Source organism: Gymnoscopelus braueri (genome assembly GCF_963280865.1).
Source record: "Gymnoscopelus braueri genome assembly, chromosome: 22".
NCBI lineage: Eukaryota > Metazoa > Chordata > Actinopteri > Myctophiformes > Myctophidae > Gymnoscopelus > Gymnoscopelus braueri.
In genome coordinates this window covers 310001-324860 of record NC_137624.1, presented here as the reverse complement: position 1 = coordinate 324860, position 14860 = coordinate 310001, and the positions used below count along the sequence as shown (strand labels likewise).

At 42.2% G+C, this 14860-nt stretch overlaps 2 protein-coding genes across 2 annotated transcripts in view; both read right to left on the bottom strand.

Annotated features, from left to right (window-relative positions):
- LOC308078626 (tRNA-uridine aminocarboxypropyltransferase 2-like) overlaps nt 1-14860 on the bottom strand; it is a 36313-nt gene that overhangs the window by 12983 nt on the left and 8470 nt on the right. The window lies entirely within an intron of this gene.
- On the bottom strand, nt 4959-9156 carry LOC308077854 (uncharacterized protein; the record flags this gene model as incomplete). The annotated part of the gene is made up of 4 exons (XM_080418822.1): nt 4959-6763; nt 7179-7289; nt 7478-7546; nt 8499-9156. The coding sequence occupies 4 exons, from the start codon at nt 9154-9156 to the stop codon at nt 4959-4961; spliced, it is 2643 nt and encodes an 880-aa protein (XP_080274948.1).

Below are 14860 nucleotides of genomic sequence, written 5' to 3'. Positions count from 1 at the left end.
GTGAAACAGCTGAAGCTGCAGAATGCTGAGAAGGACCAGAAACTCCAACACCTGGAGACCAGAGTTGCAGATCTGGAACAATACACCAGAATGAATGACGTTATTGTCACAGGGCTCCAAATCAAACCCAGGTCGTATGCCAAGGCGGCGACCGTGAACAACGGGGATGAGCCAAATGAGCTGGATGCTATCTCTGTGGAGCAACAGGTAGCTGCATTCCTTGATACCAGAGGGATCGAGTTGGATTGCAAGGATATTGAGGCCTGCCACACTCTCCCACGGAGAAATGACAAGGACAAAACATCAACTGTCATCATGAGATTTGTTAATCGAAAACACAAAATTGAGCTGATGAAACAGGGAAGGAAACTGAAGGGATCAGACGTCTACCTCAATGAGCATCTCACCAAACGCAACGCTGACATCGCCAGGAAAGCACGTTTCATGAGGAAAGACAAAAAAATCCAAGCTACATGGACCACCAACTGCAAAGTGTACATCAAAATCAACGGAGAACCGGAGGAGGCCAAAGTATTGTGTATCAGAAGCATCGAGGAATTGGACAAACATCAGTGAGCACCATGGTCGGGCCTGTAAGAACTGGATCATATTGGACCATGGATCGAGTGTTTTGTTATGGACTGGATGACTGTACTGCACGCGACATGGAGGTAATACCAAACAAAACACAACCATGACAACCACGAACATTTTGTCTAAATCAGGGAACAATAATGACATAATACAAAGGATAAGTGAACATGAAAATCTCGAACTTAAACCGTTTGAATACACTGATCATAATGTACTGGACTTGGAACAGGATATAGACCCGGACAATAATTTTTTCTCTTCCATTAATAACAATTGCTGCTACTATACGGACGATCAGTACAATCAGAACATCAAATCGGTGGGAAAGCTATCTATTATTCATTTCAACAGCAGAAGTTTATATGCCAACTTTAAGAACATTAAGAACTACCTACTAACTTTTGTACAGCCATTCAATATAATAGCAATAACGGAAACATGGTTAAGTGTTGAAAAAGGAATAGACTTTGAATTGGATGGATATGAATTCATTTACATCAACAGACAAATCAATGGCTATGGAGGAGTTGCTATATATGTTGAAAAATCTTTAAATTTTAGGATTATTGATGGAATGACAACTGTGGTTGATAATCTACTGGAATGTCTAACAATTGAAATCTGCAAGGAAAATAACAAAAATGTTATCATTAGCTGTATATATATATAGGGCACCAGATTCTAGCATAGATATGTTCAGTGAGTGGATAGAGACACACAGGGACTACAAATTTCACGCCCACTTTTGAGACAGCGCCGCTACTCGAGGTCCGTTAGAACGATGAACAGCAGCTGCCAATGCATTCCCTATGAGAGGATATGAAAGTTAGCCTACTTTTAACATTATCCTGCATTAACTGAAGACGATATTGATTTAAATAAAAATATGTTTCCAAATGTATGGAGTGTCTTTGTCAACATATCTTCTTGTTTTCTTAATACTTGATGTGTTTCACATTTAATTTGCCACTTTAACGAGTTACCCATAATGCTAACACAGCAGAGGGTAGACAGCAGACGGGCATTTCAGTGACATCACTGTCTTTACGAGTGCCGAGCGCCGACCAGTGGCGTACCCACTGTAGAGGCAGGAGAGGCGGTCGCCTGCCCAACTAAGATCTCGCCTCCCCTAAACAAAAACAAAAAAACCCGAAAATGTGTCATTGCGTGCTTAATGTCCTCAAAGTCACGCATCCAACAAGCTTTGAACTGAGCAGATTGGACCTTCTGTTCCAGAGATAATGACCAAAACCTATTGAAAACGGCCACTTTCGCCAGTTTTCTGGTATTGAAAACCTCAAGGGATGCGTCCGTGACGTATATACCATGCGATCACTTAAACTCTAGATCTCCGATGCTAGCGATTTTGACATACTGATGGAGTATATTATAGTATATTGTGGGTAGTATATCGAGATGAAAGATATGGGACATTAAAAAGGACAAATTAAACAAATGGCACAGATTATTAGAACACAAAAAAAATCGCTACAGCCTCAGTAGTTAACCAGTGAAATGACGGTATTTTACAATGCCTCTCATAGAGATTGCATTGAGAGCTGCAGTTCATCGTTCTAACGGACCCCGAGTGTCAAAAGTGGGCGTGGATTTGTAGGCCTTCCGCTTCCGGCCGTGTGTCTCTATGGAAAGTATGTTCTCAAAAATAATTAACAAAACTATGTTCTTATGTGGCGACTGGAATATTGACATTTTAAATCCCTATAATCATAATAGTACTAATGTATTTATAGATTTAATGTATAGCATGAGCCTATTTCCAAAAATCACCAGAGTATTCCTATGTACTTTATTGATAAGGATATTGAGAATTATAACATGGATGAAGTGGCAAACAGTTTAAATTATTTTTTTGTAAATGTAGGACCTGACCTAGCAAGTCAAATCCCTGATCCAGGGTCACATGGTGAACATTTAACAGAAACAAATCCCTATTCAATGTTTCTTACTGCAGTACATGAAAATGAAATTTTGGATATTGTTAATAAATGTAAGAATAAAAAGTCTACAGACTTCAATAACATTGACATGACAGTAGTTAAACAGGTAATTGAGGGCATCTCTAAACCACTTACATTCATTTGTAATCTATCTTTTCAAACTGGTTCATTTCCCAATAAAATGAAAATAGCTAAGGTCATCCCTATATTCAAGACGGGGAACAAGCATCACTTCACAAATTATAGACCGGTCTCATTACTACCACAATTCTCAAAAATACTTGAAAAACTCTTCAACAATAGATTAGACATAGAAAAGAACAAAATACTTGCCGAAAATCAATATGGGTTTAGATCAAATAGATCAACATCAATGGCAATTATTGAGGCAATGGAAGAAATAACTAGTGCTATAGACCAGAAACAATATGCAGTTGGAGTATTTATTGATTTAAAAAAGGCGTTTGACACAATCAACCATGATATTTTACACAAGAAATTGGAAAGATATGGTATTAGGGGAATAGTGCTTGATTGGGTCAAAAGTTATTTGAGTGGGAGACAGCAGTTTGTGAAGCTGGGTGATTGTTCCTCCATGTGCTTGGACATTACTTGTGGAGTCCCCCAGGGGTCAGTATTGGGTCCCAAATTCTTTATTTTGTACATTAATGATATGTGTGAAGTTTCCAAAGTCTTACATTTTGTGCTATTTGCGGATGACACAAATATTTTTTGTTCTGGAGATAACCTGAACCAATTACAGGAGGACATAAATGCAGAAATGAATAAATTCAAATTATGGTTTGACAGAAACAGACTGTCATTAAATGTGAAAAAGACAAAGTTAATATTATTTGGCAATAGCATGATAAACACACAGGTAAAGGTCAAAATCAATGGGGTGGAAATTGAAAGAGTAAAGGAAATACATTTTTTGGGGGTAACTATAGATGAAAAAATAAACTGGAAATCACACATTAACACATTGACTGCCAGAGGTTTTTCTATAACAGGATCAGCCAGTGCCAGGAATTTTGACCATTCTGGCTCATATTTGAGGACTCAGAATTTTTTGTGTTATGACTATAAACAAATGGAATATCTCAAAACGAAGCTTAGAATCTCTTCTTTCATCTGAAAAAAAAAGTGAGTTGATAGCATGTTTCGTTCTTTAGCTAGAGGTAGTTGAATACACCTTGGTTTCACCAAAAACAGACCTTTTTCTCTAGATTCAGAGTTATGAGCGTTCTAGTAAAAGGACACACTTTAGATGCATAAAATGATTTCAAAAGTCTTTGACATTTATTTTGCGCCTTCATTGACATCAGTCATGTAAACAATATTTTTTTATAAAAGAAATATGCTTTAGATTGTACATTTATCGCTCTGTTTCACTCCAAAGTGAATGAACATGAACACTGAAGTGACTATTTTCAGTCGATTTTTTTTTTTATTTTTTTTACTATATAATAAAATAAATAATCATTCAAAGTTCAACATCAATAAATGGTGCAATTAGTGCAAAATAAATAAATACAAATAAAATCTTTGCCTATAAATCCAAAATAGAAAAGTGGCAGGTTGAACACGTTTTTACTATTCAAACAATTTTTCAACTCCAGTTATATACATCAAATAATAATAAATAATAATAATTCAAAGTTCAAAGTGCAACATCAATACATTGGTCAACTTTTTGCCCAAACTTTTTGCCCCAAAGTCAAAATATCAAGCTACACCTGTATTCATAGCAACAAATAGCAGATCTACAAGCTTTTACTGAGCTTATAGATCAGTGCATGGTGAGTGAGGTTTGCAGGTAAATAATAAATCATTCAAAGTTCAGCATCAATAAATGGTGCAATTAGTGCAAAATAAATAAATACAAATAACATCTCTGCCTATAAATCCAAAAGTTGTAGTGGCAGTAGAGATCAGTGCATGGCGAGTGAGGTTTGCAGGTAAATAATAAATCATTCAAAGTTCAACATCAATAAATGGTGCAATTAGTGCAAAAATAAATAAATACAAATAACATCTCTGCCTATAAATCCAAAAGTTGTAGTGGCAGTAGCAGCCGTTTGCCCCACAGTCAAAATCTCAAGCTACACCTGTATTCATAGCAACAAATAGCAGATCTACAAGCTTTTACTGAGCTTATAGATCAGTGCATGGTGAGTGAGGTTTGCAGGTAAATAATAAATCATTCAAAGTTCAACATCAATAAATGGTGCAATTAGTGCAAAATAAATAAATCCAAAATCGAAAAGTTGTAGAGGCAGTAGCAGCCGTTTCACTACAAAGGACAAAGTGCAAGTCATTTCAAACTAAATATAACTACATAATAATAATCATTCAAATCAATAAGTGTGCAATTAGTGCAAATAAAAAAAATAAAAAAAACCTCTAATAATCGTCTACTGAGTGGTACCTTGCGTGACAGTAACCCACGCACAAGGGAACACGACAGGCCTGGCATTCGTATCGTGACTCGTGCCGATCTTCCCCCTCTGGTGTCAATTTCGATCTGGAACAGACCCTGCACCGCCTTGAATTGTATTTTTTCCCTGGAGTGGGTGGGAGCGGTATGAGAACATGGGCTGCAATGTCTCCATCCGTCCTGTTCGCCGGGTCCGTCCAGGGTGCCCTTGGGTGGGGGTGGTAAGCAGGTGGGGCGTCTTCCTGAGGAACAGGGTGATCCTCAGGAGGAGGGGGCCCATTCCCATCCTCCAGAGGAATGGCCTCTTCCTCACCCCCTTGCTCAGGGGAAGGGGGCCCATTCCTATCCCCCTGAGGCAGGTCTTCACCCTCTTCCTCAGCCCCTTCCTCAGGAGGCGGGGCTTCAATCCTACCCTCCTGAGGAGGGGCCAAACCGCGACGGCGACCCAGGGTGGTCCAGGACGTGGCAGCAGCCGTGGAGTAAGAGACAAGGCATTTGTAGATGCCATCAGGATGCCTGGCCTTGTAGAGGACGAAGGAGTTGAACAGCGATATCTGGAACAGGTAGGCTACGAACTTCTTCGTCCACTTTGTCGTCTTCCGGGTGAAGTGGTAATAGGCCAGGTTTTGGTCCAGCTTGTCGACCCCCCCCATGTAGGTGTTGTACTGGACCACGCACACTGGCTTTTGAACATCCACTCTGTCACTGTGGCGTCTCTGCCTCTGGTTCACGGTCACCATCTCATCCTGGTGGCACGTGGTGATCATAGTGACGATTTTGCTCTCCTTGGCTCGCCATGCCGTCACCATCACGCCGTTGTGGTGACTGCTGATGGTTGACCCGAGGCCCAGCTTAGCCTTGGTCACGGCCATGATGGCTGGTGGCTGCCCTCTGTTGCATCGGAGAGTACCGCACACGTGGGTCCCTTTCCCCAAAAGTTCAAGGCACGAGTCCACCGAATTGTAGAGATTGTCCATGTAGAGACGGTACCCGTGATCTACAAGGTCACACAGCAGGAATGTAACTGTCTCACGCAGGGTAGACTTGTTGCTTCCAGCACAGCACGGCTTCATGTGGTAGAGGTAGCCCGTCTTAGAGTCGCACAGTATGTAGGATTTTATTCCGTACTTTATTGGCTTCTGTGGGTTGTATACCTTGAAGGACAGGCGCCCACGCCAGGACAGCATGCCCTCGTCAATGCTGATGTGCTGGCTTGGCAGGAACATCTCCTGGAACTTCAGCGTCAAGTAGGTCAACACTGGGCGGATCTTCCACAGCGGGTCTCTCTCGTTAGGCTCAATGGGCTGGGGGGTGTTGTTGTCGATGAAGTGGAGGTAGCTCCAGATCAGCTGGTACCGGTTCCGCGCCATGACCTTGCTGAAGTATGGAGTTGCCAGGGGCTCAGTAGTGGTCCAATACATGGGAACATCAGGCTTGTGAATGATCCCAGTGAGGAAGAAGAGGCCAAGAAAGTTCTTCAGCTCTGTCACTTCCAGCGGTTTCTCTTTGTTCCAGGCATTGTCTCTGGAGTAACGCAGACCACTGGGAGCCCTCTGACTCGCATACCGGTTGGTCTCGTCGCAGATTTCCTGGAGCAGCTCATCCGTCAGCAGTAGCTCCAGGAAGTCGACCGGTTCATCTGACTGGAGATCAGCAGCCCCATTGCGAGGCCCCGGAGTCCCAGCAGGGGAGAAGGGGATGTCGCGAGGCTGCCAGTCGCCAGTGTCAGACCACACCCGAGGAGGAGCTGCAGCCTTACGAGGCCTGCCACCTGTGAATTATAGAAATAGAGAATTACCATAAAATATATTTTTGTATTTGTGTGGTTTACGTTGTGGCGGTGGTGCATGACTTTATTACACTTAGAATGAATGAGAACACACACACACACACACACTATAACAAGTATAAATCAGGCATTAGTCTACCCCCAAACCCTAAACCTAACCTCTAAATGCCTAATCCTAACCTCAACTTGAATCTTTTCCTAATTGTAAGACTAACACCTCTAAATCATTTTTGAACCAATTATGTACAACCATTTTTCTTGTGAGGTCCACGAAAATGGTCCTCATCTCTATTTCTCAAATTCTACTCTAATTGAGGAGACGTTTGGCCCTCACAAGTATAGTAATAAAGTATGCGCGCGCACACACACACACACACACACACAGGTTCTTTCTTACCTCTACGAGATGACGGTCTACGAGATGACGGTCCAGGTGGCGGTCCAGGTGACGGTCCGGATGACGGTCCGGGCCCACCCATGTCTCCCTCATCCCCAACCGTGTCTGGCCCTGATAGAAATAGAATAAATAAAATACTTGATCAATATTATGTACATGAGATCAATTTAAACATTTAGCATCATCATAGATCACATGCATGCATATATATATATATACATAAATATGAGAGAATATTTACCGTTGCTGTGTAAGGTTTTAGCTTTTTTTTTATTCCTGTGATAATTGTGACATCTTACCTGGACTCCCACCAACATGTCCACGTCCACCAACTGCTCCCTCCAGCTCTTCATCAGAATCCTCACACTCTGAAATGGATCAAATAATACATGTTACTGGTGAATTTTTCAAAAGCTATGTTGACATTACCTAATCATGACCTGCTTTTTGAAAGTGGCAAGATGGCAATATGAAAGATTAGGGGTTCAGTTCTAGGTCAGGAAAACATCAACAAAAATGATCAAAGCGTTTGTGTTGTGTCCTAACCTGGACTGAGGCTTTTGATGTAATTTGTATTATGACAACATGTGCATAGGGAGGGGGGGGGGGTTCAGCACACCTGCCATTGCCCCCTTCAAAAGGCAGAATAAAATAGCAGATCTACAAGCTTGAGTTTAGGTTATATAATATCATGGTGATAAAAAAAATAGCAGATCTTGTAGATCTGCTATTTTTTTTATAGCACCACAATATATCAATATAACCTAACCTAAACATTGTCTTCATCTGATCTACAAGCAGATCACACAAGTAGACTCCGTTGTGGTCGCTATTCATGCACGTATTTTTTGGTGTTGCCAGATTGTGGGAGAGGAATAAGCAACCAGGTCTATGAAAACGAGCCCAAAAGTAGCGACTAAACAACTATAAGCCACATGAGCACTTCAAACCTATCTGAAAATAGCCAATCTACAAGCTCACAACCAATCACCATAATTTACAGGCAGCTTTACAGAGAAACAAGCCCAGTGTGGCTTATATCAGATATACAAGCTCAACAAGCAGACAATAAGCAGACCTGGCAACACTGGCTACGTCTCAACACACACACAATCGCTAGTTTTCTCCATTGAATCAACTACGTAACAAATAAGACGATAAAACATTGAATGTGTGCTTACTATGACAACATGAGTTCAGCACACTTGCCATTTGCCCCCTTCAAAAAGGCAGAATAAAATAGCAGATCTACAACAAGCTCAAAAGCTTGTAGATCTGCTCAACTACGTAACAAATAAAAGACATTGAATGCGTGCTTACCAAGGGGAAAAAGAGAAGGCGAATGCCTCGGAGATGGCTGCCACTCATCGCCGGAGGGATCACTAGAGGAAGCCGCCCCCTCGAGTTCGTCCTCGGTCTCAGGAGCGTCACTGCAGTCCTCAGGCGGGGGAAGTACGGGCTTGGATTTCCTCGAACTCCGACGAACGGGTGGGTCCCGGTTGTCGCTCGGTTCGACAGCCGCGACCCATCCGCCCGCCGGGGTTCCTGCCAAGCCAACCGGACCGGGCTGGTCCTTGCCGTCCACGGGAACTGGCCTCCGACGAACGGGTGGGTCCCGGTTGTCGCTCGGTTCGACAGCCGCGACCCATCCGCCCGCCGGAGTTCCTGCCAAGCCAACCGGACCGGGCTGGGCCTTGTCGTCCACGGGAACTGGCCTCCGACGAACGGGTGGGTCCCGGTTGTCGCTCGGTTCGACAGCCGCGACCCATCCGCCCGCCGGAGTTCCTGCCAAGCCAACCGGACCGGGCTGGTCCTTGCCGTCCACGGGAACTGGCTGGTCCGGTTCGAGTTTGTCGACAGGACAAACAACCACTGGAGCCTTCGGTGGTGCTGGGGCCCGGAGGAAGCGATCCAACGTCGGCTGGCATGGATCAGCTGACCCGCTGATGTGTTTGCGCTTGCTTGAACGCTTCGGCATACTGTATACGTATAGTCTACTCTCTCACAATAAACTATACTACTCCTCTCTATTTCCACCTATATATATATATCTCTCTCCTCTCTATTACCACCTGATTTTATTCTATATCGCCGATCTACTGCCCTATAACTTCGCCTAACTTCCACCTATAATTATTATGTATACCTCCACGCCCTCTCTATCCTATAATATATATATATATAACTCACTAGGCTAAATATATATCACTCTCACATATATCACACACACTACTATAACTACTAATCAAACACACGCTCAAATATTAAATCACTCAGACACTCACACAAACTCACAAACAATCAGAACACTCACCGTCAATCAATCACTGTCTCAATCTCACTAACTCTCACACGATACAACTCTCTCTCTCTCTCACTAACTCACTCAAATAATCTATCACTCAATCTACAGTATCACACACCTATCAAACTAACTCACTCTACAACTAACATTCAAAATCACTCAATCTATCTATCTATATTTCTCTATCTCTCTCTCTCTGTAACTATCTATGACCGGCTCTAAACTCTCAAATCGCAAGACCGAGGGGTTCGCCGACCCCGATTTATAGGTTTTGTGCGCGCGCATCGAGCCTGCGCCCGACAACCGCGCGCTCGGCGCGCGCGCACTCAGACACGCGAAGCTAGTGGCGAGCCTACCGGCAACACGGATCTATCCACAATATCTACCGTCATCTCAAACACGGATCTATTCACAATATCTTTTCTTCATTTATGAAGAAATACAACAATATCCAGGGACTCGGTGCGCGCGGGGGCGCGCGAGGTGGCGCGCACGGCTTCCAAAATCAAGATCCATGCTGAGTTTTTTTTTTTTTCTTTGTTTTCTAAACATGATGATGGCGCCGATCACATCACAGCTGGTAACGTGCGCGTGGAACGCTTACAGTCTGTCTTGCCTGTGGTGTGTGTGGAACAGGTCGGCGGGCGTGCACATACGAGCACGACGTCTAACCTTAGATCTCACCGCGGATGTTTGTAAACTTCTGTGTGAAGGCGACATCGGGTCGTTGCGACCTCGGATCACTTGGCTTGTGTGTTTTGGGTCAGGGAAAGTTCATCCCCGTGCACATACGAGCACGACGTCTAACCTTAGATCTCACCGCTGATGTGTGTTAACTTCTATGTCAAGGCGACCTCTTATCACTTGGCTGTTGGCTCATGTGTTTGGGGTGAGGAAAAGTGCATTCCCGTGCGTGCACGAGCACGTTACAAGCGCAAGCATGTGAACGTGCATGGGTGCTGCAAGTTTTCCCTAGGTGCTTCCCTGCTCAATGAGCACAGGCTGCGCACAGGCTGCCAGTTGATGCACGGATCAAACATTTGGTTTGATATGAGCAGATTGGCGGACCCCCTGACTTTATTTGACTTTTGTGTTTTGTAATAACATGTTTTATGTGATTACTTGACCAGATCATGATATTTTACAACTTTTCTGTGGTCTAGACGGATGAAATTTCTTGACAATGTAGGGAAGGACTTCATCTAATGTAAGACACAAAAAAGACCACTTCGCGTAGATCTACGCGATTGGCACGCTGCGGCTTTAAATAGGTTCGCGTAGATCTACGCGATTGGCAGTCAATGTGTTAAACATGTACAAACTAAGGTATCAAGGAGTATTGCAGTTATAAATAAAGCCAAGAAGGTATTGGATCAGAAATCACTTCATACGTTGTACTGTTCCTTAGTCCTGCCCTATTTGCAGTATTGTGTAGAGGTTTGGGGGAATAATTACAAAACATCATTAGGTTCAATAACAACCCTACAAAAAAGAGCAATTCGAATAATTAACAATGTGGGTTATCAGGAGCATACAAACTCATTATTTTTACAGTCAAAATTGCTGAAATTCGCTGACATTGTTGATTTCCAAACAGCACAGATTATGTCCAAGGCTTATTATATGTTACTACCAAGTAACATACAGAAATTATTATTATAATTTAAGGGGAAAATTGAAATGTAATCTTAAGGTACACTATAGGCGCACGACTGGGAAAAGTTTTTGTATTTCCAATGTTGGGGTGAGTCTATGGAATAATCTTACGGTGGATTTAAAGAGATGTGCAAACATGAAACAGTTAAAAAAAAACAAAGACATGATACTCATGAGGTATAGGGATGAAGAAGGTGCTGGATATCACTAGGTACTGTTTTTTCTAGGTTTCTTTTTTTTTCTTTTTTCTTTAGTTTATTATAGAAATTGTATTGTAAGTATAGTTGTTTTGTATGTACTTGTTTTGGTGTAAATGTATGTATGGTGTGCGTATGCATGGATGTATGCATGTATGTATGTATATACATGTATGTCCTGGTTATATGTATGTATGTAGGTATGTATGTATGGATGTAAGGATGTATGTATGGATGGATTTTGTATGCATGATGTATGTATATAGTAAGCGTATATATATCACATATCACGGAAGTATTTACTGTAGGTAGAAGTGGACCAGCATGGAAGCTTGTGTGATATTTATTATGGATGATGAAGGGGTGGGAGCAATAAGTTATGCTTCTTCTCACTCCTTTTCGAATATGCATTTTCTGTTAATCTGTTAATCAGAATTAATTGCTTTCATTTGTTATATTGTTTTTTTAAAAGTTGCCATATTCGAAATAAACTTTTCAATCAATCAAAAAACAAGCTCAGAGGTTGTGAGCTTGTAGATTGTCACACACACACATTCATTGCTCTCTCGCACGGATCACTCATTGAATTCCTCCGTCTGTCGAGGGACGACGACGACGGGGGAGGGGGTCCGTTTGTTTCAACGGGGAGGCGGTCCACAGGGACCCCCTCGTTTCCAGGGGGAGGGTTGATGATCGTGGGCTGGCGCTTGTGGGTAGGCTTTTTGTTTTGTGTCGCCCATCTCTCCTCTGTGTGTGTGTGTGTGTCACACACACACACACACACACACACACACACACACACACACACACACACAGTGAATTCCTCCGTCTGTAGAGGGACGAAGACGACGGGGGAGGGGGTCCGCTCATTTCCAGGGGGAGGGTTGTTGATCGTGGGCTGGCGCTTGTGGATCGGCTTTTTGTTTTGTTGTCGCCCATCTCTCCTCTGACACAGAGGGGTGATACTACAGTTTGCAGACTACAGTCTTGTTTTTTTTTTGCTTGCCTCGGATCAACAGGCTGAGTGTTTATGAAGCGCTTTCGCACGCCAAAATCCTGGAGAAAAGATCACCCGCACGCGTGTGCACATACGAGCGCGAGAATCTCACGGGATCCTGTCTCCCAGAGCTAGAATGTGTTTGTTACCCGCGGCCGCGCGGCTCAGACTCTTTTGTGAGAGACGTGTTTGTGTGATCACGTGACCAGATCACGTGTTTTTTCAACTTCTCCGTCATCTACATGAAAAATATTAACCCACCATGTGCTGGTGGGGGACCACTAAAAAGACCCTAGCCTGTAGATCTACGGGATTGGTGGGTAACGGGTGGATTTACTGGCCCGCAGATCTACGGGCTTGACAGGTAATGTGTTAAAAAGGACATGAACCGATGTGACGTCGTCCCAAAAAAACTGACCAGCATCCTCTCCAATGATGGGATCATTGGGGCAATTGGGGCAAAAAAGGTCCATATCTCCATATCTTTTTACAGTAGTCAAAACAAGTCATTATCGACGAGCTATCTCTCTGCAATGGCGAATCCCGGTAGAAATGCTATAGTTCCAGTCATTAGACGGGACCCTTGGCCCATAACATGGCTTGGAAAATGATTAAAAAGCCTTTATTATAATAGTTAGATTATAGTACAAACATCAACTTGCAAAGTAGGTATGGGTCAAAACAATCGATTATTTTAATAATCATTTTTGAGGATACAAATGTATAAATTGATTATTAGTATTATAATTATTTTTTAAATTTTTTTTATTTTTGGCAGAGGCTATATTGTCATCCGAAACCTACATTTTAGAGGATGCCAAGTATGGGAGTAATATTTATTCTGTTCTGCATTGTCATTTCAGTCTGTGCAAGGCTAGTATGCTAGGCTGTACATGGACAAATTCATGATACCAGAATAAATTCAATGCTGCATATGCAACTGTCTTTGTATATTTCTGAAAACCTGTTGATAGGCCAATGAATGCAATGCTGTTATTGTAACCTAGGATGGTCATTTGATGGGGGGAAAAAAACAGAATAATCGAATATTCGTTATTAATAGCCGTAGAATAATCAACTTTGATTTTGTTCAGTCATGCACATCCCTACTTGCAAGCGTCTGCAAAGCTTCACAACGGACAGGAGAAGGTTTTAGGGGTAAAGGTGATTTGATTTCTGGAAATTCAAGATTAATATTATTTAACACTTGCATGACTAAGCCATCAATATGACCGATTTTGAGAATTTAAAGTGGATTATCTTCTCTCATGAAGCTCTGAGAAAGTTCCCCTTTCATGACTTTTCCTAAATATTTGTTTCAAATCATCTCCGTTTTTTTTTCTTTCTGAAACGTATTATAAATATGAAATATATACCATATATACCATCCCAGCCGTTATATTTCGGCTAAATTGACCGCTCTCACCCTCTCTCCCCCAGGGAAGAGCAGTTGACACCTCCAGACCCCCCGCAGAGCGGCCCGTAGAAGAGCAGACTCAGAGTCGATGTTGCCATGTCTGCTTATTATAAGCGACTTTGGGCTTGTTTTTCGCGTCTTTCTATTATTATTAATATTATAATTATATAATTACATTATAATGGTAATACTTTTCTACTCCACTACAGCTCAGAGGCAAATCTTGTACTTTTACTTCACTACAATTATTTGAAAACTTTAGTTACTAGTTACTTTGCAGATATAAATATCTTTTCATACTTGTTTAGATTAGAGCTTCATGCATTTTTATTAGGTATATATTTATATAGAAAGGTCTAACCAGGGACTGGTGTTGCAAATTAGCCTCGGCTATTACCCCATTCATGCCTCACTGTTTTCTCAGGGCACAACGACGCATGCAGTAACATTTTCATAGACCTGACTGCTTATTTCTCTCGCTAAATTTGGCGACCCATTTTCCACTTTCCCTTTCACTGCAAAGCGGTGGAAAAAGATAGGATTGAGCACATTTGTGGAACATAGCATTGTGTTCACTTGTTGCACTGAGGGAGGAGACGCGTTTGTCAGCGACGTGGACAGCTGATGGAGAGCTTTACGCTCAGACAATAATGTGAATATTATTATTATAATAATATAGGTTTGTCACTGGGTTGTTTACAAGTTACTATGGTTCGCTTGCTGCTACTAAATTCAAAGCAGCATTACATGATGGTCATATTATGATAGTCATGACGAAACTTCAACCTGTTTTTTGCACTTTCTCCATTTACAGCCTGTACATCTACATAAACGTTCGGATTTCAAATATAAAGTTTTTATTCCGTGGCCACGGATGTTACAATCTACTTCGGGTGGGTATAAGTACCCGTAACTTCTGTATTGTTCAATAAAAAGCATTTTAATCCGATTGGCGGTCATTTTCTCATAGAGTAGGGTCACGTAGTTGAAAGCATGGAGAAAATACGGAGAAAATGGCCACCGATCGGATTAAAATGTTTTTTATTGGACAATACGGAAAATATGGGTTAGTAGAGGCCCTAGGAGGGGTCCACGCGCGACTGCTTATTT